Source organism: Mus caroli, unplaced genomic scaffold, assembly GCF_978045245.1.
Source record: "Mus caroli unplaced genomic scaffold, Mus_caroli_1 scaffold_1, whole genome shotgun sequence".
Taxonomy (NCBI): Eukaryota; Metazoa; Chordata; class Mammalia; order Rodentia; family Muridae; genus Mus; species Mus caroli.
In genome coordinates, this window is record NW_028227256.1 from 177,945,261 (window position 1) to 177,967,164 (window position 21,904).

A 21,904-nucleotide genomic window follows, 5' to 3' on the forward strand; every position below is an offset into this window, starting at 1 on the left:
ATGGACAAGAATACCACGCAGTAAAACTTAAGCACGGTGAGCCTAGTGTGGTGCAGGGGTGGCAGTGAACCAGGCCCCTAGCCAGGACAGACTTAGCATGGACTCTATGGGCACACTGTTCCTGTCCCAGGTCCAAATCCTACCTCTCAGTGGCTGTTCTGTAGCCACTGAACCCCACAAGCTGTTTTCTCTAAATGCCTAAGAAGCTTGGTGGCTTAAACTTGGGATTCTAATTACTTCGGGGGAGGGGGAGTTAAGCAGGAGGATTACAAGTTCAAGGCTTGCCTGAGCAACTTGATGAGATCCCATCTCAAAAGTAAAAGGGCTCAGGGTACAACCAACAGGTGGTAGAGCACTCAATTCACTCTGCAAGGCATTAGGCTTAATCTCCAGTGTCATTAAAGCCCTGAGTCAGAGACACACATACATGGAAATGCTTAATATCTGCCTATGTTGCCATGGTCTGTCCCCATCAAGATCAACAGATGTTCTGGATGGGAGACCTTTACAGATAAAGAGTAAACACCCAGGTCATAAGTGGGGCCACCTCCTTCCCAGGATTCATGGAACGCATAGGAAATGGCAGTCCCCAATGCACTTCTTTATTGAACGCAAAGGTATGAATATGTAATTACAAGACATACAAACAAAGAGCCTATGTCGCTCCCCTGGGGTGGGGTGATAGCTACCTCTCCTGGGGCATGCTGGAGCCCTGCTGCTCATCCAATGTCAGCCCTGCTTTTAAAAGGGTCTGTTGTCCATGCCGAGACTGAGCTAGGGTGGCTACCCTACTGTCCTGAGCTTCTAGCTCCAGGCCACAGGCTGGGGTGGCAAAGGGCAGGGACATAAGCTCACCCAGAAACACACAATTCATTCCCATGGCCAACTAGACCCCAAAGGTGGCTGTGTTGAGTTTAGTACTGCATTGCTCCTGTTCCTGGTTGTACATCCACAGCAGGGAGGAGATGGCAAAAGAAGCCTGCCTTTTTGTCTGGACAGTACAGAAGCAATAGGAGGGTCTACGAAATGCTCTCTTCCTATTCACAGAGGCTGTGGCTCCCTTTCAACATCCTCCCTCTGCTTGACTGAGCCTGAAGGAGGGCATGGCCCCTAGTTAGCCTGGACCACACCTCACCTACTGCAGCCCGGACTTCATCCTGCAGTAGTTACTGTACGCTTCCTCGAACATGGCCTTACAGGGGAAGCGGGCCTTCAGCTTAGAGCAGATGAGGAAAGAGCCACCCATCTTGCGGTGCAGAGAGTAGGTCTCCTCTGGTGGTGGGATGAGGCGGTGCTTCAGCATGACCGGAATCAGGTTGTGGATCTTCTCAGTAGTGCTCTGGGTACCGAAGTCGAAGGGCTCTTCGGAGGCAAAGGCCTCCCCCAGGATGAGAATGGCATCCAGGTGAGCATCCTCCATGGCCTGCATCAAGAGGAAGGCAGAGATGACTGGGTCAGAAGCCCCAGACCCATCTCCTGCCACAGCTCTCCATCTCAGTACCCAGTTCTAGGGTCCAAAGGACATCAGAGGTGACAGAATGATGTTGGTCGTAAACTGTGTCAATAGGTAACATCAACCCTCAGGAGCTGAGCAGACACAAGACCACGTGTGACACACAGTAGAGTGCAGGGGCCTTCGTTCCTCTCATAGCATCCACATCTGTCTTTACAAAGTTGTTCGAGCCAAAACCACAGATCACAGGATAGGCAGTACCAGGGCTCAGCCACTGTGGAGATTGTTGTGGGAGCCTGCCTAGTTCCTAGCACACAGCAGTAGTCACCTGCCAGGCACAGGATGCATGAGAAGTAACTGTCACCAGCAGACTGGAGGGACAAGGGGCACCTAGGTCTGCGACAAATCAACCCAGCTGCACAGAGGAAGCAGGTGGCAGACAATGGGAAGGATGTAAAGGAGGGCCATCCACCCTGATGGAGTACTCCTACTAGGTGTGAACCAGAAGGTCAGGAGAGTCAGCTCTCTGATAGCTGCTGGGTGGAAAGGCTCTAAAGGCCTGGGTTCTCTGTCCATCCAGCCAAGTCATCCCCTGCCTCTTGGTGACCAGGGTGGGCAGGCAGCACCAGGGAAGCCCTAAGCAGAACAGTCCTGCTCTACCCTACATACTTCCTACTGCAGTTTTCAGAATGCAGGGCCTACAGAGGCCTTCGAGGGCCCACACCAGACCCCCAGGAGTAGCTGGTTCTTAGGTCTTCTTCTTCTTCAAAAGAAGACACAGTGGTTCCTACAAGAAGCTGGGCCTGAATCTCCCAATAAGCCTGGGTGATTCACTCACCTTGACCTCATAACCGGTAAGGAACTTCATCTCTATGGATTTCTTTAGCACTGCCTCCCTGTCCTGGTCAGCAGCGGCCCGGATGACCTAGGAAGAACAGAGAGCTCCAACCTACCCTACCACAGTCCTCCCAACCCTGGCCTGGGATCAGAGCCAGCTACATGGACCTGACAGGCTGTGGGCAGCTCCAGATGGCTCTCCCACACTTACAAGAGCATTGGCTCTTGGCCTTTGATATACATAGGCCAGGGCCCCATTCCTGTTCTTACCTGAATGTAGAGGTCAGTAAAGGATCTATCATATTCTCTAGTTGCCCCGAAGTCCAGGAGAGCCACCTACAGATGGAGACACAACACTGAAGCTTCGCCCTGTGGTGCTGGTAAGCACAGAGCAGAGAGGAGGAGGATTTCTTCAGAGTAGGAGCCCGGGTCTCTGCTGAGAACCTTCACATGAGGCTCAGGCTGGGCCTTACCTTATGCTGCTGAGGGTCATAAAAGAAATTGGACCAGTTGGGGTCAGTCTGCATGACATGGAACTCAAACAGCTCTCTCAGGCACAGCACCAAAATGTTGTAGCAGATCTGGAGACAGGATGGGGGCCTAAGTCAGGCAGCACAGACTAAAGGCTTGGCCTCCTGAATCCCACCCTAACTGTTCCCCGTGTGCAACCCCAAGAGAAAGATGCAGTCACTACCCCTTGTCCACCCCCCCCGCAAGGAAGGGCTTAGGGTCTCTGGTCACACCATTAGGTTCCCAGCACAGCAGTCAGGACACTAGGGCGCACCTCATTCCTCACTTCCTGGCTCAGCCCTTCTGCCTGGTCCAAGGGGAAGCCTGATATGAGCTCTGTGGTCAGCACATGGGGACTGCACAGCTCATCCACAATCTCAGGCACATAGAAGAAGGGATGGTCCTTCAGCAGTTCCCTGTGTGGAGAGGGAGCTCACATCCAGTCTTCACCCCACACACACCCCAAATGAAGAGCCCACCACAGGGAAACCTACTCTGTAGTGGGGAGGATGTGGCCACACCCTAGTCCCAGGGCCATCCACCCTTAAAAACAGATATGCCTGCCCTCTTGGGTGCCCCTCAGCCTCCCGGGGTCCTCTTGAAAGCCGCACCTGAACTTCTTGGCATAGGCAGCCTCCCGCTGGTAGTCACACTCAAGGGTAAGCTCCCGTCTCAGCACATCAATCAGGTGCTCAGGGAACAGGCCTGTGGCAGGACGGGGGCATCAGGTGGGTTCCCCTGGCATTCCCAGAACCAAACCCAAGTGCCCACCCACCCCTCATGCCACGGCCCAGCCTGACCTTCTGGAAGCATGTTACTCATGTTCAGCACAGCCATGAGGTTGTTGACGTCACTGTTAATGCTCTGGGCCACACCAGGGTACTGCAGGGAGAGAAGGGACATTACCTGGGGAGGCAGCAGGGCAGGCTGTCCCTGCCCATTAGCGTCCCAGCCATATCTGGCCAGCTAGGATGCAACAGAGCCAAGACTAAAGGCTGCTCTCCATTTCTCCTCATCCTACCCCAGAAAAAGCTGCAGGCTCCAGCCTGGCCCCCCAGGAGGCCATCCTGCACCAAGACTGTCAGAGGCAGCTCTGTACCCCTAACCCGTCATCTAGCAAACACGCTCCTAGCACCCAGCACAGCCAGTGCTAAAAACTGAAAGACGGTGTCTCCAGAGACGTGTAAAGGCCCCACCCTCAAGTCCTGTGAGGACACTCAGAGCCATCTACCTGGATCTTCATGGCCACCTCACGGCCACCCTTCATGCGGGCCAGGTGCACCTGCCCTATGGAGGCCGCTGCAAAGGGCCGCTCTTCAAAGTACTCTAGCTTGTCCCTCCAGTGGGGGCCCAGGTCGCTGTTGAGGGTTTTCTGGAAAGAGGCCAGGGAAGACAGGAGTACAGGCTGGTTACCTGGGCTACCCTGATATGCACCCAGCTTGCCCCACAGCTTGCTCTGAGATGCCCAGGGTTGAGCAGTGGTTCCCCCAGCCCACCTCCTGCCAGCCTCACCGTCATCTGTTTCAGGGGCATGAAGTCAGCACTCTGCCTCACCCGCTCAAAGATCTTGGCCAGGTGAGGGTTGATGAAGGCATCATCTGGAAGACAAGAGAGGTCTGTTAGGGATGTACACAGGCCAGTACACAGGGCTGCCCGGGTACCGTGTGTCCATGTGGCCTCCTGGGTAGAACAGGGCCATTAAGCTTTACCCTCTGTTATCCTGGGACCTGAAACTCAACCACAATGACAGCCTCAGCCTCAGCTTCCTCCTGGCACACAGACTCCAGACCAGGACTGTGTAATGGGGGCAGGGGTCTTTATAACTAAGAGAGGAGATTTAAACGGCCCATAATCTGACTGTGCCCTTCTTTCCTGCCTAATGTGGCACTGCATGGGCCATCATGAACACACCTGTGGGTGGTTTAAGTGACAATGGCTCTTGTAGCCTCATAGATTGAAATACTCAATCCCTGGCTGGTGGAACTGTTTGGGAAGGATTAGGAGATGGGTCACTGGGAGTGGACTTTGAGGTTTCAAAAGCTCAAGCCATTCCCAGTTAGGTCTCCTTCTTCCTCCTCCTCCTCCTCCCTCTCCTCTTGTTTCCCTCTCTCTGCCTCATGCATGTAGATCAAGATGTAAGCTCTCAGCTACTGCACCAGTACCATGGCTGCCTATTGTCATGTCTCCACCATGATGGTTTCATACTCAAACTCTTCCTCTAAGTTGTCTTGGTGTCTTACCACAGCAGTAGACAAGCAACTATGACAGTGCCCTCCCCTCCCCATGTGCTTGCTTTTTCAAAAGCCCTGGGAGTGTGACCACTGTGAAACACCATTTAGAGCTACTGCAGAGCTCAATTCGGCTCCTCGCCCTTGCTCTGCCAGCCTAGTCTCTCCTCCCTGCTCCCTCTGAGGTTACACACTGGTCCCCAAAGCCAAAATGCAAGCTCCTCTACTAGTTCCCAGTGACCAATAGAGCAGGCAGGGTTGCAGGTCCAGGTTGCCATGCTTAGAGACTGCCTCTCAGTTTCTCAAAACACCCACCCAGAAGCAAGAAACATGCCCCTGTTTGAAGATGACATAAACATCCCCATGTCCCAGACTGCCACAGCAGCTCTGTTCCCACACCTCGCCACTCTGCCCGCCACTACCCCCACCTGGATATCCCCAGCTGGTGCAGGACTGAGCCCTCCACTTACCCTGGATGCTCAGCATCTGGCCCAGCTTCAGTGCGGCCCCACGCACCTTACACAGTGTACTCACAATGCGCTCTGCATTCGCCTCTGACAGGAAGGGGCTAGAATCCAGCACGGCTTTTTTTCCTATGGGATAGAAGGGCTCATCATGCATCCAGGGTTTAGGAAGGGCAACTGGAAGAAACCTTCATGATGCCTGGGCATAGGGGGACTCAGGCGATATACACAACTGTTAAGTGTCCACAGAAACTGGAAGGAAATTTCAAATCCCTATGCACATTCTCTATAGCCCTCCAAAGTTAGGGAGGCCTCCCTTACTAGTGGGTCAAGTCTGGCAGGAGGTTAGGAGAAGATAAGCAAGCCTCTATCCTACTTGTCCTGGCTGACGGGTCTCTGGGTCTGTGCACCATGCCACATGGGTCATGGCTGCAGTAAGGACTCCATCGTCAGGGTCAAGGACAGCACAGTCTTTGGGTATTGTTTCTCCCCTCTGCCCCACAGCTTGACACAGCCAACTGGCCCAAAGACAACCTGTTCTAGGACACAGAGTGGTGGCAACAGCTGGGTGATGACTCCAGGGAGCTGGCAGTGCGAAATGCATGCTGCTGCCAGCCATCAGCATGGCCAAAAGGCACTATTGCTTCTGCCCATGTGCCAAATCCACCCTGTGGCAAGGGAGGAGCACTAACAGGGGTCTAAGCTGCCAGGTCTCCCTGTCCTCCCCAGCCCCTCAGCACCTGGAAGCTCCTTCAGCACATAGCCACGGGCCTGGAAGGCCAAGGGAAGAGGACTTAACAACTGCCCTTGCATCAGGCAAAGCCCAGCCTGCTTCTGGCAAGCCAGAGAAAGGGGCTACCACGGGGAGAAGAGTTACAGAGCCCTCAACTGCCAGAACCCAGTGACAGACACACTGAGGACTTAGGCTCACTCCCTGGTCCAAACAAGAGGACACGACATGCAGTGTAGAAGGGTCAGTCCACAGAAGTCTAGGCTATTCCAAGACCTACTTAAACCCTGGTGTAGGACCAATCCAGGACAAGTGGGCCCAGAAGGGACCCCGGCAACAGCAGAAGGCAGCACCAAGAGCGGGGCAGCCCTCCCCTGTCCTCCCCAGGTCCTGGGACTCAGGATTAGGAAGACAGGAGTGAACACAGGCAAGGCCACTAATTCTAGGACAAAGGAGGGGAAACTGTCGCTCACCTATACACAAACCATACCTCAGCTGAGCCCCATTTCCTGGTACTTGGAGATGGTGTCTAACCCAACTGGCTTCCCTGGGCATCTCCACCCCACAGTGGGCTGATCCTCATAGGCTGACATGTTCCCCACCCAGAATGGCCCGAACCAGGCAGGACAAGCCAGAAATATGGTGGTATGCCCAACGCAGGACAGGGTCTCCCAGGCAGAGCTTACTAGCCTGGACAGCACCTTAAAGGCCAGGGCACTGTAGGCAGATTATGAGCCTGAGCAGGTACATCTCCCAAGGCCATTTACTCTGCAGTGCCTCAGGACCTACTGGCAAGGCTAAAGGAACCGAAGCCTTAGTCACTAGAGTCCCTGAAAAAGGACACCAGCTATTGAAGGCAGGCTGACCTCTCTCCTCTTAGACAAGGTAGGATGGAAAGTGGTTGGCAGGAGGTGCTGGATCTTGGGAAAGCTAGCTTCTCAACCAGAAAAAAACACGGGCTTCACATCCCAAAGTACTTAAGCACCAGCACTAAAAATACCCACGCTAAATCCCCTGTTCTCGGGTCCCTTCCAAGAACACACAAGGTGTCCATCCTAGGATTGGAGCCTGAGAACCCCGTGAGTGAAGTGCTGCCTGGAGAGCTGGTACACCCCCTCAGACCCCTCAGACCATGAGTACCAAGAGGTCCTGTGAATGGGTGTGAGAGCTGTGAGGAGCCTTCATGAGAGGATGGGACCAGAACCTCAAATGAACTTGGAAAATCCACCGATTAGGAATCCCTAATGGCTCTGTTGGGTAAACTCCCAGCCACCTACCCTCAGAGAGGGGCTCACATGGCTCCTTCCCCAACCAGAATCTGAACATCAGGAAACCCCTCAGTTTGGGTGGGGACTGAATGAAGAACATTCTCTAGATTGTACAACCACAAGTGGTCACTGAACTTGTGTTCCAGGCAAGACTGATGGGCCAGATCCTGGGCGGCAGAGAACAGAGGTGGTATGGTCTTTGTCTCTGGAATGGCCCCAGCCTCTCTGAGCCATATTCAATGAAGGAATGACAGGCCTGTCCCCATACCTATATCCCTACCCACGGGGACAAAGGACCTTTGCATTTGACCTCGGCAGATCACAATTCATAGGTCCTCGGGAGCAGGGCTGGAGAGGAGAGCAGGAACAAATGGTGGGCAAGCAAGCGAGTATGGAGGTGCACATGCTGGTGGTAACAAGAGTGTGGGCATGCAAAGGGAGCCAGAGGGGCTGGGGGGTCAGCTGGGGCTGAAGGCGGGAGCCATCGCCAATTCTCCAATCCTTCAACTCTCTAAGCAAGTCAGTCTACCAGTCACTCAACCCCAGGAACTACATCTACAGGAACTACATTTCAGAGGACTCCTGCCTGAGGAAGCTCTGGGAAGGCATGGAGTGGTCCGGATGATGACCTTGCATCCACCCTTTCTACACAGGGCCCTGCTTACCTGTGGGGTTCTCAGAACGCAGACTCTTCTTGGCAACTTCAGCCAATGCCCCAATTCCCAGACCTACAGCCAGACCTGGAAGGGTAAGAGAGCAGGTGCTTGAGTGGCTGGGACCACCCAGGTACCAGGCCTGGTGATCAGCAGGCAGGTACCACTGCAGCACACTGACATTTGCTGGGTTCTCCCAATAGGGAGTAAGAAAGAACACACACTGGTGGTTGTAGAACAGTCAGCTCTGAGCAAGTGCTTCCTGTGAGTTTGCACAGCTTTCATCCATCACCTGTGACAACCCACACTCGTGAAAACACAGACAGACTCCATACTGGGAGGAACCAGCACAAATGGGAAGACAGAGCACGCCTGGTCTGTGGACCACTTCCTGGAGATACAACTATAGAAGACAGCCACTCACTCAAGTCTGCAAGAGCATCCAGTAGTCTTGAATTTTCCAAGTTATCACTGTATCGATATACAAAAGGTAGCAGTAAAACCTGGGACATTTGACAACAGCAAAACCACGGTGTATCCCAGCTGAAGTCCCTGGGGCCAGAACAGACCCCCCCACCTCCCCTCCCACGCTGGCAGCACTGACAGTGACTGAGAACAACAGCCCTTGGGTCTTCCCTCCCAGGACGTATGGCTGAGGCCAGGCAGAGAGCCTGGGAGTCTGGCTCAGGGCCCACACCTTCCTGAAAGCTCCCTTCCCAAAGGCTGTACAGGAGGGCATACCACTCAGAGATGGGGTAAGGGCTATGAAACTCTTCTCCAGTCTTTCTACAATAACTAAGGCATTACAGAAAAATGCTGGATTTGCTGAAAATGTATAAAAAGAAATTTAAGCTGTGTGTGGCCACACATGCTGTCATCCCAGCATTTTGGAGGCTGAGGCACGAGGTCTAACATAGTTCAAGGCCACCCAAGGATGCAAATCAAATTCCAGAATATCTAGGAGTATATATGGGAACCTTGTCTCAAAAAAACAAAAACACAACACTCAAGTAACTTTTTAAATGCTTGTTAATTAAAAGGTAATTCTTTTACACATGTAATACTATATTTATCTGCCACTAGGTGGCAGTGCATGCTCTACTATGCCCACCTTACCAGCCGCTCCTACCACAGAGGTCACTAAGAAAACCAAAGGTGTCAAGTGCCCACACTCTCAGGTCCAAAGCATGGCAAAAAACCGCTTGTTTATTTAAAACAATCAGGCCCGTGGTGACTAAGAAGTGTCATGTCAACTACATGCATGACTTTTAAGACTTCTGGAGGCCATTAAAAAAACAGGCGAGAAGAAACATGGAGAGTGAATTCTAATGCATTTAGCCCAGCATAGTTAAAATAGAAATCAATGTAAAAATTGAAAGCACTTTCCATCTCAGGTGTGTGTACTGTCTTCAAATCCTGTGGGAAGGCACATGCATGGCAGGACAAGCCAAACTGGAAGAAGCCACAGCGACAACCAGGACATGCTGGTGCCCTGGGACAGCGGTGTTACTGTGGATGTCTGGGGGGCAGGCACCAGCCCTTTAACACTCCGCCTACCCAGGCCAGTCTGGATGGCACTGGGCACTGGGAGCCAGAGTCCGGATTAAACATTAACTTCCCGCCAACTGTCTTCCTCGCCCTACCTAGCACAACATCTAACTTAGCAAAAGGAGGACAGGCAGCATTAACCGTCACCAAGGTCCCTGTGGAGTCCTTCCAGCTTAGAGACACGCCCACAGAAAAGGCACACGACATCCAGCTGCACACACAGCAGTCACAGCCCCCCTCTACGCATACCCCCGGCCGCACAGCGCTGGGTCAAACTGTCCCTGCCTGTTTCTGGGCTCCCAGGCAAAGCACAAACTCTACCATGGGGGTGGGGGGACTGTTATTAAACAAATGCCTGAAGGAACATTCTAGGCCTCTGGCTCCGTCACTAGCTGCACCAGACCTAGGACTGCCAAGAGAGGGGCAGTCTCCTGCAGCAGGCAGACCAGGAGGGAAGAACAAGCTCACCCAGCCAGTGATCATGATCTCCCCGGTTCTATGAACCCAGAATAAACTGGCTCCCCTTCATGGGTCTGGTATAATGAGATTCTTGGAATCCCCTGCCCAGCTCAGCTTCACCCAGAGCCAGGTAAACCTGGGATAACTAACTCTGGAAAGGGGAATTCCAGGCTGGGATTTTTCTGCCATCTTCAGGTACCCTGCTTCTGCACCCAAGGACCTCACACAGCACTGCCTCTCCTACTGTGTGTGTTCTGTGTCTAGAAGGTTTGATCTCCACATGTCACTGAGAGGAGAGAACCACTGTTGGCAGCCTGACCTTCCTCCTGGCCTGTGACAGCACACTGCCCATACACAGAAAGTTCCTAGTACTTCTCATTAAAAGTGGTTTTGCCACCAAGGAAGGGAAGTGACAGGGCACAGAACTCTCCCGCAGGCAAAGCAGAGGTACAGTGGGCCTGTGTCCAGGCTGGGAGCCTACTCTGGGTAACTCAGGAGCCTCACCTAGCCTCCCCATTCAGGTCCCTCTGGAAGTCACCAAAGAAACAGTCACTCCACTCCCTACCAGTCACCACAGGTGGAAAGCAAAGAAGATTTTAACCACAGGAGCCTTCATGAGCAGGCTGGGTGGCATTGAGAGTGGGACAGCAGGCTACCACTCCTGTTGGTGCTGCTCTGCCTGGTGAAATCCCAGGGCTTGTTTACAACACATGGATGGAAAGGGCCTCTGCATAAGCAACCAGACAAGAGTACTGAGGAACCAGGCACTGTAAAGCAGGCCCCACCTGTACTCAGGAGGGACCCAGGGTCTTGTGTGTGTGTGTGTGTGTGTGTGTGTGTGCTGGGCAAGATCTCCACTCCCTAGACCACATCCTCAGCCCTAAACTCCACTTTAATTAATACACAGGGATCACTCACTCTGCTAAGAAAGTCCACATTGAGCAGACAGACAGACAGACATGGCTAATGTCCTCTGCGTGGGTACTAACAGTGTACTTCTAGATAAATACTGGCATCCAATAGCAGCCTCACCCCCCAGGCGCTGCAGCCCAGGAGGAAGAGGGAGAGGAACAAAAAGGAAGAGACAAAGCTCCCTGAGGTGTCTTCTCCCCGGGGAAGACCTAACAGGTCCTCTGCTGAGACCTAACAGGTCCTCTGCTGTCTATGTAGGAAGGTAGGTGCCTACTTATAGGACAGGCAGCTCAGATGTCCCTGCACAAGACAGAGATCTGTGCTCAGCTCCTCCTTGGAAACTGCACAGAACAGCAGGCATTCCCAGCAGGTTCCTGTCACACTCGATGAAGAATCTGCTACCACATACCACAAGCACCATGGCAGACTGCTTCACTGCAGGCCCAGAAACTGTCAGGACGCACAGCCTGAACCTTCTGAAACTGCCTGTTGTTTCTGCCACAGGTTTTGGCAGTGGTAGAGAGCAGAGAAAGTAACTGATAGAGATGGACAAACAAGAGGATGTATTTTCCAGGAAAGGGAAGACAGAAGGTCCTGGGCCTCCCCAACCAACTCAACACCAGCACTGTCACTGTCATAACCCACCAGAACTGTTATGTAGTGAACCACTGGTCCAAGGCCAGTATGTGAAACAAGCCACCAGAGCTATTCTTTTGTAGTTTACATTGCCTGAACCTGGAGAACCTACAGAGCACAGATAAACCTTCATAAACTGCACCTCCAGAAACCCAGATCACAGCACCCTGCAGCAAATGGCCAAGCACTCGCAACAGGACCTCGCAGACGAGAAGTGTGCACATGCACTATGTAAATGTCCTTCCAGAAGAGCACAGGTACGGTAGGGTCAAAGGCTACTTGCATAAAAGCAAGGACAAATGAAATGCCCAAGCCTGCAGCTATCAGCTTTAACTGTTGGCAGCAAAGGGCCACAGTCTGTCAGTCCCACACTAGCAGTCAGACTATGGGATCTGGTAAACAGGTTCTCCAAATGGCTGGTCCCAGACCAAAAGGTCATCTATCTAGGGAGCCAAAGGGCCCAGTGAGGCACCTGTACTCATGACCGGTCTCCTTCCAGCAAAGACTGCCCCAAGAAGGACCAGCCAACTAGCGCAAGCTGTAGCTCATGGCAAGATACAGCCACACACCAGCCCCAGGGATAAGCCAAGATGAGGCTGGAATCCAGTAATGAGGTCATCACCCACAGGAAAACCCTCAACAGCTACTTCATGGGCAACATGGCCATATGCCACCCAGGACTGGGGCATGGCTGGATTCCCAACCATTTCCACCTTAATGTACAGTGGCCACCTCCACTCGAACAGGACAAACAGGGCAGGGCAGTAGAGGAGGGGCAGCACAGGGTACGTGACCACCTCACCTCCAAAGTTGGCCAACCGCCCAATCCGGGTAACTGGCACCTTCCGCTCCCGAGCCCGCTCACTGAGCTGGAGGGAAAAACAAGAGAGACCTATAGGATTGACAAAACTAACAAATGAGACAAGACAGCCTGAGGCTCATGCTGTCTGTGCCTCCCCTCTCCACTCCCACTGGCAGCACTGTACAAAAAGGCTTCCAGGTATTTCTAAAGTCACAGCATGGGAGGTTTGGGGGGGGGGATGCAGACCAGCCCCAGCCCCACTGGGAATAGAAACCACCCAAGTCCAGCCAGAATGCCTCTCAGACCTACCATCTGCTTGTGTGGCTTGCTCTCAGGGCGAGCCTTGGCCTGCCGGGCCTTTTCAATGTCTTCAGCCGTGAGGCCTCCCACAGGGGACTGGTCCTGGTGGAAGAATCTTTGCTGGATGCCATTGGCCAAGAACAAGTCTCTGTGATCTACAAAGAGCCTTCCATTGACTCTGCCCATAGGAGAGGTGGCCTGTCCAGGGAGCCCAGCTTCCCTGAAAGGCCCACTGGAAGCATAGGCAGGGGCCGGTCCCTGACTGTGGGATGGAGACAGTGACTGGTCCAGGGAAGAGGCTGCAGAGAAGTCCAGGGAGGTTCCAGCTGCCTGTGGTGTTGAGAACTGAACTTCGGCTTCCAGATCTTCAAAGTTCTCAGTGGCATATGAATCTTCATGCTTATCCTGACCCTGCGGGGGACAAAGGCCAATGTGAGGGGCAGGGCTGGGCTGGTGAGGTACTTGCATGTGACTGCCAATCAGCCCTCTCTAACCCTCCAAAGGATGCTGTCTAAGACCTGAGGTCCACTTCAAAGGCTGGGAGGCAGCAAATAGCTCTCACATGCTTCTTCTAGAAGCCTGCTGTGTGATCTCAGGCAGGATGCTATACACTACTGGGCACTTACTGTAGGCCCAACCAGGGCCAGGGAAGATGCACATGACTGTAGCAACAGGCTCCTCATCTATAAAGCAGGGCCAGCACTGAGCACGTGGGGCTTTTAGGAGAGAAACCAGGACAAAAGATGAGGAAAGAAGCATAAGTCACAGACCAGCGAGTGACGAAAGGAGAGCACAGGTGGGAAGCACGGAGCCACAGCACCTCACAGCGAACAAAGCCCACCATCAACCCGGCATGCAGCGACAGTTCTTGCCAGACACGGTCAGAGCCTGGCTGTCCTTGCCAATCTGAGATACAGAGAAAGGGGGCAGAGGACACCCCATGTTTCCTTTGTACATCATAGGTTCAACCTCCAAGCCCAGATTCCTTCTAGTTTTTAACCTGGAATGAACTTGGACAAGTTCCTAACCACTCTCAGTGACTTCTACATCTGAAAATAGGGCCCCCACTGTCAGACAGCGACAGAGTTACACCCAAGGTCACAGAAACTGCTGGTAAATGCTATAATTAAATAGCACTGTGTCCTAGAGAGAGGGGGAGGGCAGGCCTATGGCCATGTTCACTGGTCCAAATGAAATCTGAGCAAATGCCACGGCCTACGTGCTGTCCGGATGCCATACAACAACACAGGGAGACCTGCAGCCCCATGCACAGCTACCCGAGATGCCCTAAGGACTAGAGCCCTGCTCTCCCAGGAAGTGGGGAGACTAGGAGCTACGCTCACTTCACAACACCAAACAGACTAAGAGCTGATGTGACCGATAAAGGGCAGAAGGCAACAGGCAGCAGAGCAGCGGTCCAGATCCAAGGCCAGCTCTGCTGCCCCAAATCCTAGAACAGAACTAACACAGCACACTGAGGCTCTGGGGCCCTCTACAGCCAGGGAGACCTAGTATGATGAGCCTGGGTCAGAATCCCCTCCTGTCCCACAACTCCCACGATAACCTCCTAGTCTTGTGTAACTGCTATTACAGTAGCTGGGGGTTCCCACACGCAGCAAAGGACCCCTAGTGCCTGAAAGGGCCCCAGCCTCCCTAAGCACCTGATGAAATGTGTGAATATGAGGCATGCAGGTTCCCAGAGCGATCAGATCCCTCAGACCTCCAGGGTAGAGAAAGGCAGCACAAATCTAAGCATTCGGGACAGAAGGGGACCCGGGAGGCCTCTGTGCACAGGGACCTCCTCCATGGCACTGAGCTATCTGTCTTCTGTCTCAATGTCTCACTATACAATGTGGGGATGAGAAGAAGTCCCGGGTGGGAGCTTGCACACTGGTGGAGAAAGTCAGTCTAGAACACAGCCTTCATTTGGAGTGACCCAGAGCAAGCTCACCTTCCAGACTTTCTAGAGGACTGCCACCCACCAGCCAACCCCAACACCAGGAGGACAAGGACTCTCACCCTAGCACTTGACGCAATCTCGGAGGGAGTAAGCACACAGCACATGAGCAGTAGGGGACCTCAAGAATGCAGGGGAGAAAGACTTAAAATCAGAGTAGCCTGTGGGGTGAGGAATACTATGTCACCCTTATGGAGGAAGGAGAGCTTGGGAATCCTGGACCTAAAACTAAGATGAGGCTGGGGACTGGGACAGCCTTACAACCAGAAAAGCATGAAACCTTTATCCAGAACTATAATATATATATTATATACACACACATATGCATATATATACATACACACACACACACACACACACACACACACACACACACATATATGCTTGATGTTTAAGCCTCCCAGTCTGTTATCTTCTATTATTGTAACAGCTCCCTCACAGAGAAACCTGATCTCTAATATGTCAGCAGGACATGCCACAGGACAGAAATGGCACAGCAAAGAGGCAGGGCAATCTCTGCAATGCATGCACACAAGGGTATGCACACATGCTTGCATGGGCAGGCACGCGTGCACGCACACACCTACACACCTCCCTTCAGGCTACTGAGTTGCTAAGAGGCAGCACTACGGTACAGCCAGGTCTGTGCTGACACTGCCTTGGCTTAGACACACCTCTTGATCTAAGATGTTCCTGGACCTTTATGCCAGCATGAGGGGCACATGAGGGGAAGGGAGAGCCAGTGCTGCCCTCCCCAGGGCACTGAGAGCTGCTGCTCTGGAAAGGAGCGCCTTCAGCACATAACAGGTCTTGGCGAGGCTCAGGAAGTCTTGCCTATACGAGGAGCCTTCAAAGGCTGAAGTTGGGGTAGGCTGATTTACAGATGGGCCCTGCTGTGGACTGCATGTCTGAAACCTAACCCATTGCATGCCAGTACATGGAAGGAGATTACATCATGAGCACAGAGCCAGGAAATGGGCCCTTATTGGATGCCAAATCTACTAGAGCCTCAATCTTGGCCTTCCCAGCAGCCTCCAGAACTGAGAAGTAAGTAGTGTCACTTAAGCGTCCTAGTCTGGCATTCTCACACAATGTCCTACCCTACGCTAAAATGTCAGTGGGACACACCAGCCACTGGGCGCTCTAGTCTCATCTACAACAAGACAGGAGGTCAGGTTTCTGTATCCTGGTTCATTCCCTGGTCCCATTACGAGCTCCAAGTCTGGCTCTGCCTACCAGCACCCCACACCCATGGCTGGAAGGGGCCTCTCACCTGCACCTTCCCGAAGACCATGCTGATCTGCTCCACAGCTGTAGACTGCAGGGCCCTGGCCGCCAGGAGGAGCTCCCCACCAAGGCCCAGGTTCTGCAGGTGGGTTTCCACCGCTGCTTGGGTCAGCTTGGCAAGGCCTTTGGCCACCATGATGGCATCCCCCAACATAGCAGCCATCCTTCAGGGCTGGAAAAAAAGAGGCCACATTAGGGACCGGGTACCACATCCGACACAGGATCGTATGTACTCACCCCGACTCTGAGTGGAAGGCAAAACTGATGGTTTGGGTTTTCTGCTGATCTTCCCTTTTGATTGAAAACTGAAGCGGCAGGAGAGGAGCAGGCCCCAGGGCAATGACCAAGTACTTCCACGCACTTACCAATGCCCAAGCATTTCCTCACCTGTGCTCAAGAGTGCCTCTGAGACACCTCAGCACAGAAGTCAAAGCGCTGTGGCGGAGGCAAGACTTAGCATGTGCACTGACTCCTAGTCTACTGCTCTTCCTTCTGAAGCATAGGGGAGGCTGAAGCAAACGTGGCCCCTCCGCAAGCAGCTCCTTGCAGGAGGGCCTAGGGATCTACATACGACAGTGGTGCCTCTCTCCGGGCCCCAAGAGATGAGGGTATCTGCCTCTTTCAAATCCCGGATGCACTTCCCAGTGAAGTGGGAGGCAGCCACCCAGACTGAAGATACTGAGGGGACTCTCCTGACCTACAGGTCAGCCAGGGGTTCCACACTGCAATTCAGCACTGAGAACAACAGACAAGGCACACAGGGCAAGAAAACTCAACCATACACCACTGTGGAGGCCGGCTGCCCGCCTCTACTACGGGCCTCCTTTGCTCTCTATTGGCCATAGCAGAAAGTGTTTCTGAATGTAGGTCAGGGTCAGAGATGCTGAGATCCAGTATCTACAGTGTAGTTAGGGCCTGGCCTAGTTGGTCATTAACTACCCCCTGAGGCATGTTTATAGGTTAAAATCAGTCCTGTTAACTTGCTGGAAGCTAAAGAAAAGAAAAAAAAAAGCCAGGAGAGCCAGAGATCTCACTGCAAGTAGCACCATGACCAAGGCAGGGAGCCGAACTGGGTAGACCAGGTAAGAGGAAGGTAAAGGGAACTTCAGGCTGGGGACTGGCATAGGAGCAGGGGTCCTGACTCACACACAGCAGAAGAGAGAGGACAGTCAAAGGGGCACCTCGATTCCATCTTTCACTACATTAATCGAGAGAGGCACAGATGGGGAAGGGCGCACAGGAGCACTGGCAAGGGTCCTGACCAGAACAAGGGGACACTTGAACACAGGCACACAACTGCCTAAAAGTAAGTTGCAGGGGAGAGATGCCTCTGGCCTGTGCTAGCATCTGCATCATGTGCACACACCTACACACAGATAGTCTGGCTTTAAAGACCTTAAAAGGAGAATCGTTACAGCACAGATTCACTACCAAACAGGCAGTTATGAGGCTGTGTTTATAATGTGCCCTTGGGCGGTAACTTTCCTTCAAATACTAGCAGTTAGCACACATAGGGCTAAGACTTTCTTACGCACCTCTTAATACTTACAAACAATCCACGGGCATCGGTCAGTGAGAACAGCAGAGTTAGAGAAAGAACTAAGTAGCCAGCTAAGTCACCACCAATTTCTCAGTGGCCCTGGGGTTGGGGGTGGGGTACATCAGCCCTGGCCTGTTTAGTGCCTCCTCAAACACTTGGCTCACTGACATACAAGGACAAGGCACTGTTGGTCACAGCTTACTGACCCTCCAGTCTAAGCCAGTAGGTTTGGAGAAAATTACCAGGTCACACCCTAGGCTTCTGCTCTGCACTCCTCTGATTTAATGGCAATAAACAGGTGAATGAACCCACAAACCAAACAGCTAGTACTGTTAAGACAGTGTGCAATCGGAGCTCAAGCAGGCCTGATAGCAGCTCCTGACTCAACAGCTGCCACCACCCTCAACACACACCGATGGATGCATCTTGTCCACTACCCTGAAGTCTAGACACTACTCAGGTTTCCCACTAGGGACCTGGAGAACATGGAGAGGGTGACTGGATTTTGAAGATCTGTGCCAGAAACACACTCCTACTACTGGAGATGGCTCAGTGGTTAAGAGCTATTGCTGCTCTTGCAGAGGCCCCAGGTTTGGTTCCCAGCACCTGTGTCAGACAGCTCACAACTTCCTAGCTCCAGGAATTCCACACCATCCTCTGACCTCAGTGAGCACGTACATACATATAGCATAGACATACACCCATGTATACAGGTGGTTGTATGTAACTCAAGCTTTGGGTGATCTGACATCCTCTCTGGCTTGACCACACACACATGTACACACCCACTCAGATATATATATATATATATATATATATATATATATATAAATAAAATGTGTGTATATGTATGTGTGTATATGTGTGTGTGTATGTATATATAAACAAAAGAAAATCCTTACTTAAAAAATAAATTAAGAGGGCTGGAGAGATGACTCAGTGGCTAAGAGCTGTTGCTGCTCTTGCAGAGGACCCAGGTTTGGTTCCCAGCACCCACATAGTGGATCGAAGCCATCAGTAACTCCAGTTCTAGAGAATCTGGTCCCTTCTTCTGATCTCTTCAAGCACCAGGCAGGTACATGGTACATATACATACATATAGGCATACACATAGTTAATAAACATTTTTTAATTAAGAATGAGTCATACTTTCTTTCCTGCCTGAACAGTTGTATATGAAATACTAGTGAATTTCAAAATGGTGCCAAGTCCTGCCCTAGATACTGCTCCTCAGATTCCCTTGTAGATTTCTGTTTTCCTCAAGTCGGCAGCTCCTGCTAAGGAGCACAGCCTACTCTTTACAAGCATGTAGACTTCAAAGTTGCTGTGGTTAGTCCACAGCCACCCCTTGGGTAAACATTATTTACTCAGTGTGCAGGGCTATGCTGGGCCTCGCTCACAGGACAAAGTGAACCAACCGTTCACAGCCTTATCATCACAGGCAGCATTCTGCAAAGAGTCCCGGTCCCCTGACAGCAAAGGGGGCAGGGGAATGACTGCCAGAAGGAAGCTGCTCTCCATAGCTCTTCTCTTTCTGGTTTTCAAACGCAGGGCCTTAAAGACCCTATTCCCAGTTCACCTCAATAATGACCAATAATTCAGCCAAGTCAGGCACTCAGCTGGGAGGCATTTATATCATAGTTTACATCCAAAGCCCAGGAACCCTTTCACACACCATACCAGCACCACGATGTCAGGGACAAGTATCAGAGCCCTTGTGGGGAATGTCAGCCCCACTATCCTCCCCACCCTCCGCCAGCCCTGACAACAGTACCCTGCTGGTTTGGGGACACTGTTCCTGAGTAAATGTTCTACTCTGAGGGGAACAAAGGATCCAACAACCTCAAGTAAAGCTGTGTGAGAGAGTAGATACTCATGCCCGGAGAGGAACTATGCCAGCATCCTTCACGCATATCACTGTACCTGGCTTGTCCCTGCAGGCCCTGGGCCAATGTGTCCTATCCATGTGCCCATAGCACATCTATAACGGGCACCAACACCAGGTAAGCATTGGAGGCAAAAACAAAGGAGGTGCCTGCCTTGTGAAATACCAGAGCCTAGACATGGCCCCGTCCTGCCACCACCAGCCAGATGACTCAGATTCTTACACGCCTCTTCTGTTCCTAATGTTAAATTTGTATCAGAAAAGTAAATAAAGACATCTCAAACAGAATTGCATTGAAGGAAGCTTTCCCCCTGGAGCACAGAGACTGAGAAAGAGACACAGGCAGACCAGAGGCCAATGTCCCCGAGGCTCTGGGAGGCTTTCCTACTGACCATCATTTGCCAATCCCCGCTTTAAAAAAGCCTTCCAGAGCTACCTCCTGGAGCCACATCCTGGCTGGAAGTTATCTGGTGAACTGGGGACCTTCAAATAAAGTCACCAGGACTGACAAACGTGCCCAGGGAATGCAGGCCTGTCCAAATATAGAAAGACGTGTGAGCAGAAAAGTCTTTTTTAAACACATGATGATTCTAACAAGCACAGACCTGACAAAGCCTCAAATGGAGACATCATCCACTGGAGACCCAGGGGGGAGGGAGCTTTATCTGGCTGGAGGGTAGCCATATGCACTCCACTTCATATCCAGGATATACCAAACTGTCACTGCTCTCCTGGTGAGAGAGAGCAGCCTGAGATGGTCTAGGAAGATTTCCCACGCCAATACCCTTCATAACTACAGGCATGATGGACCAGCTCCAGGACAGTGAAGTGCTGGTATTCACACCTCTGAGATCAAGGGTGGACCCTCCTCTGGCCCTTCTCTGTCACAGCTGCCACTAAAGACTTGGGATGGTTGGGATAAGAACCTAAACAGAAACTACACAGGAAGTCTTTGGCCCTGAGAAGCCATCCCCAGCCAGCACAGTCTCCTGGTGCACATACCTCCTCAGGGTCCTCGGGCACTTCAAGTCTGGCCTGTCTAAAGTCAGCAACCTTGATGCCCTAGCCCCACACAGCAGCTGTGCTCACCACCCTGCCTCGCCTTGGCCTTCCCATGCATTCCCAGGCTGCCAGCCAGAGCAGTTTCTTTAAAAGAAACACCCTGCCTAAAGTGCTCCCATACCCCACAGCTTCTCTGAGATCCCTAAAGGCAGAAAAAGCCTTCCTGACCCAGCCCTCTCAGCCTCACCAGCCTTAGCCTTACTATGCTCCCTCCACTGAATGTGTCCCAGCTAGGCTAAACCACTCATGGACTTCATGGGGTCCCTCCTGAAGGTCCGGGTTCCTTGAGCAAAGGGGAACAAGTGTATTTCCTCCCTCCTCAGGGGCATCTGTCCCAGCTTCCTATACCGTGCTCTCCAGATCTGTCTAGTATACCTTGCTAGAGGCTGCTAGCCACAGGACAAGAACCATGTCTGTCTTCCTGCATACTTTCCTGACCCTCCAGCACCAAAGGGTACTTTACAGCAATAAATACCTAGCAAATTAAAAGAATTTAGCTGGTTCCTCCAAAGCTTGAAAAAGCTTGAGAAAAATGGCTCAAACCTTCTTGCAGCTTTGACCCACAAAGGGCAACCAAACACTCCAAGAGCTCGTCAGAAACAATAAATACTCCTCCAGCTTCTGGCTGCAGCAGAAGGAACCGGAGAGTTTAACAGATAGCTGCCACACTCCCAGGATTCTGTGTTTCTAGCAAAGTGCCATATGTACCAACTTTGATAGCCCTAGTCATTCTAGAAAAGGGGGAAAGGGGCCAGGGGTGACTGGCACCACAGACCAAGCAAGAAGCCTCCACTGAGAGGCGTTTCTAACGTTTCCACCTGCTGCTCTGTCTCCGAAGCCCTGCTTCACCACAACACAAACCCTTCAGATGTTCCATTTTCCATGATTCCTTCAAGACCTTGAAAAGGAGACCAGAAGGCGATGAAGACGATGGCCCCAGAGCCGACACTGAGAACTCTCTGGACTGTCACTTCAAAGGTTCTTCCTCTCTGGGCGCTCCCTCGAGGCCAGTGAGTGCCTTTTCCCCCTTCCCAGTGAGGAACCTTCTTTCCTTTGGACAGAAACATGTGGATTTCAACCCTCTAAGGGAAATGAAAAGTCCCATTATATCCTTAACATGTTCCCTTTTCTGACAAAAAGGAAAGAATGTAAGGACGATTTCCTCAGAGGCCTCAGAAGGAATGCATCAGGGTAAACAAGCTTCAGAACCAAGGTCCTCAAATCCCTGTTTATTAGATCTGTCCTTCGCCTGCACCTTAAAAGTCACACGTCAAGGACGATCGGTGATGCACCTCAGTCACCGAACTCCGGGCCTCTGTCTGCAGGTCAAGCAATGTCCTACAGTGCCAACGTCTACCAAAGGCAACTTAATA

At 52.1% G+C, this 21,904-nt stretch overlaps 1 protein-coding gene across 3 annotated transcripts in view; it reads right to left on the minus strand.

Moving 5' to 3' along the window:
• Window positions 1-580: 580 nt before the first annotated feature.
• Coq8a (coenzyme Q8A) overlaps window positions 581-21,904 on the minus strand; it is a 29,232-nt gene continuing 7,908 nt past the window's right edge. For all 3 annotated transcript variants that reach the window (XM_021164090.2, XM_021164139.3, XM_021164244.3), the window contains 14 exons: window positions 16,031-16,216; window positions 12,810-13,211; window positions 12,501-12,567; window positions 8,156-8,230; window positions 5,499-5,621; window positions 4,313-4,398; window positions 4,032-4,172; window positions 3,601-3,682; window positions 3,412-3,505; window positions 3,075-3,216; window positions 2,764-2,871; window positions 2,561-2,626; window positions 2,292-2,378; window positions 581-1,423 (listed from right to left, as the gene is read on the minus strand). In XM_021164090.2, the coding sequence (XP_021019749.1) occupies window positions 1,136-1,423; window positions 2,292-2,378; window positions 2,561-2,626; window positions 2,764-2,871; window positions 3,075-3,216; window positions 3,412-3,505; window positions 3,601-3,682; window positions 4,032-4,172; window positions 4,313-4,398; window positions 5,499-5,621; window positions 8,156-8,230; window positions 12,501-12,567; window positions 12,810-13,211; window positions 16,031-16,207 (1,938 nt within the window). In that variant the 5' untranslated portion in view covers window positions 16,208-16,216 and the 3' untranslated portion in view covers window positions 581-1,135. The remainder of the gene's footprint in view (window positions 1,424-2,291; window positions 2,379-2,560; window positions 2,627-2,763; window positions 2,872-3,074; window positions 3,217-3,411; window positions 3,506-3,600; window positions 3,683-4,031; window positions 4,173-4,312; window positions 4,399-5,498; window positions 5,622-8,155; window positions 8,231-12,500; window positions 12,568-12,809; window positions 13,212-16,030; window positions 16,217-21,904) is intronic.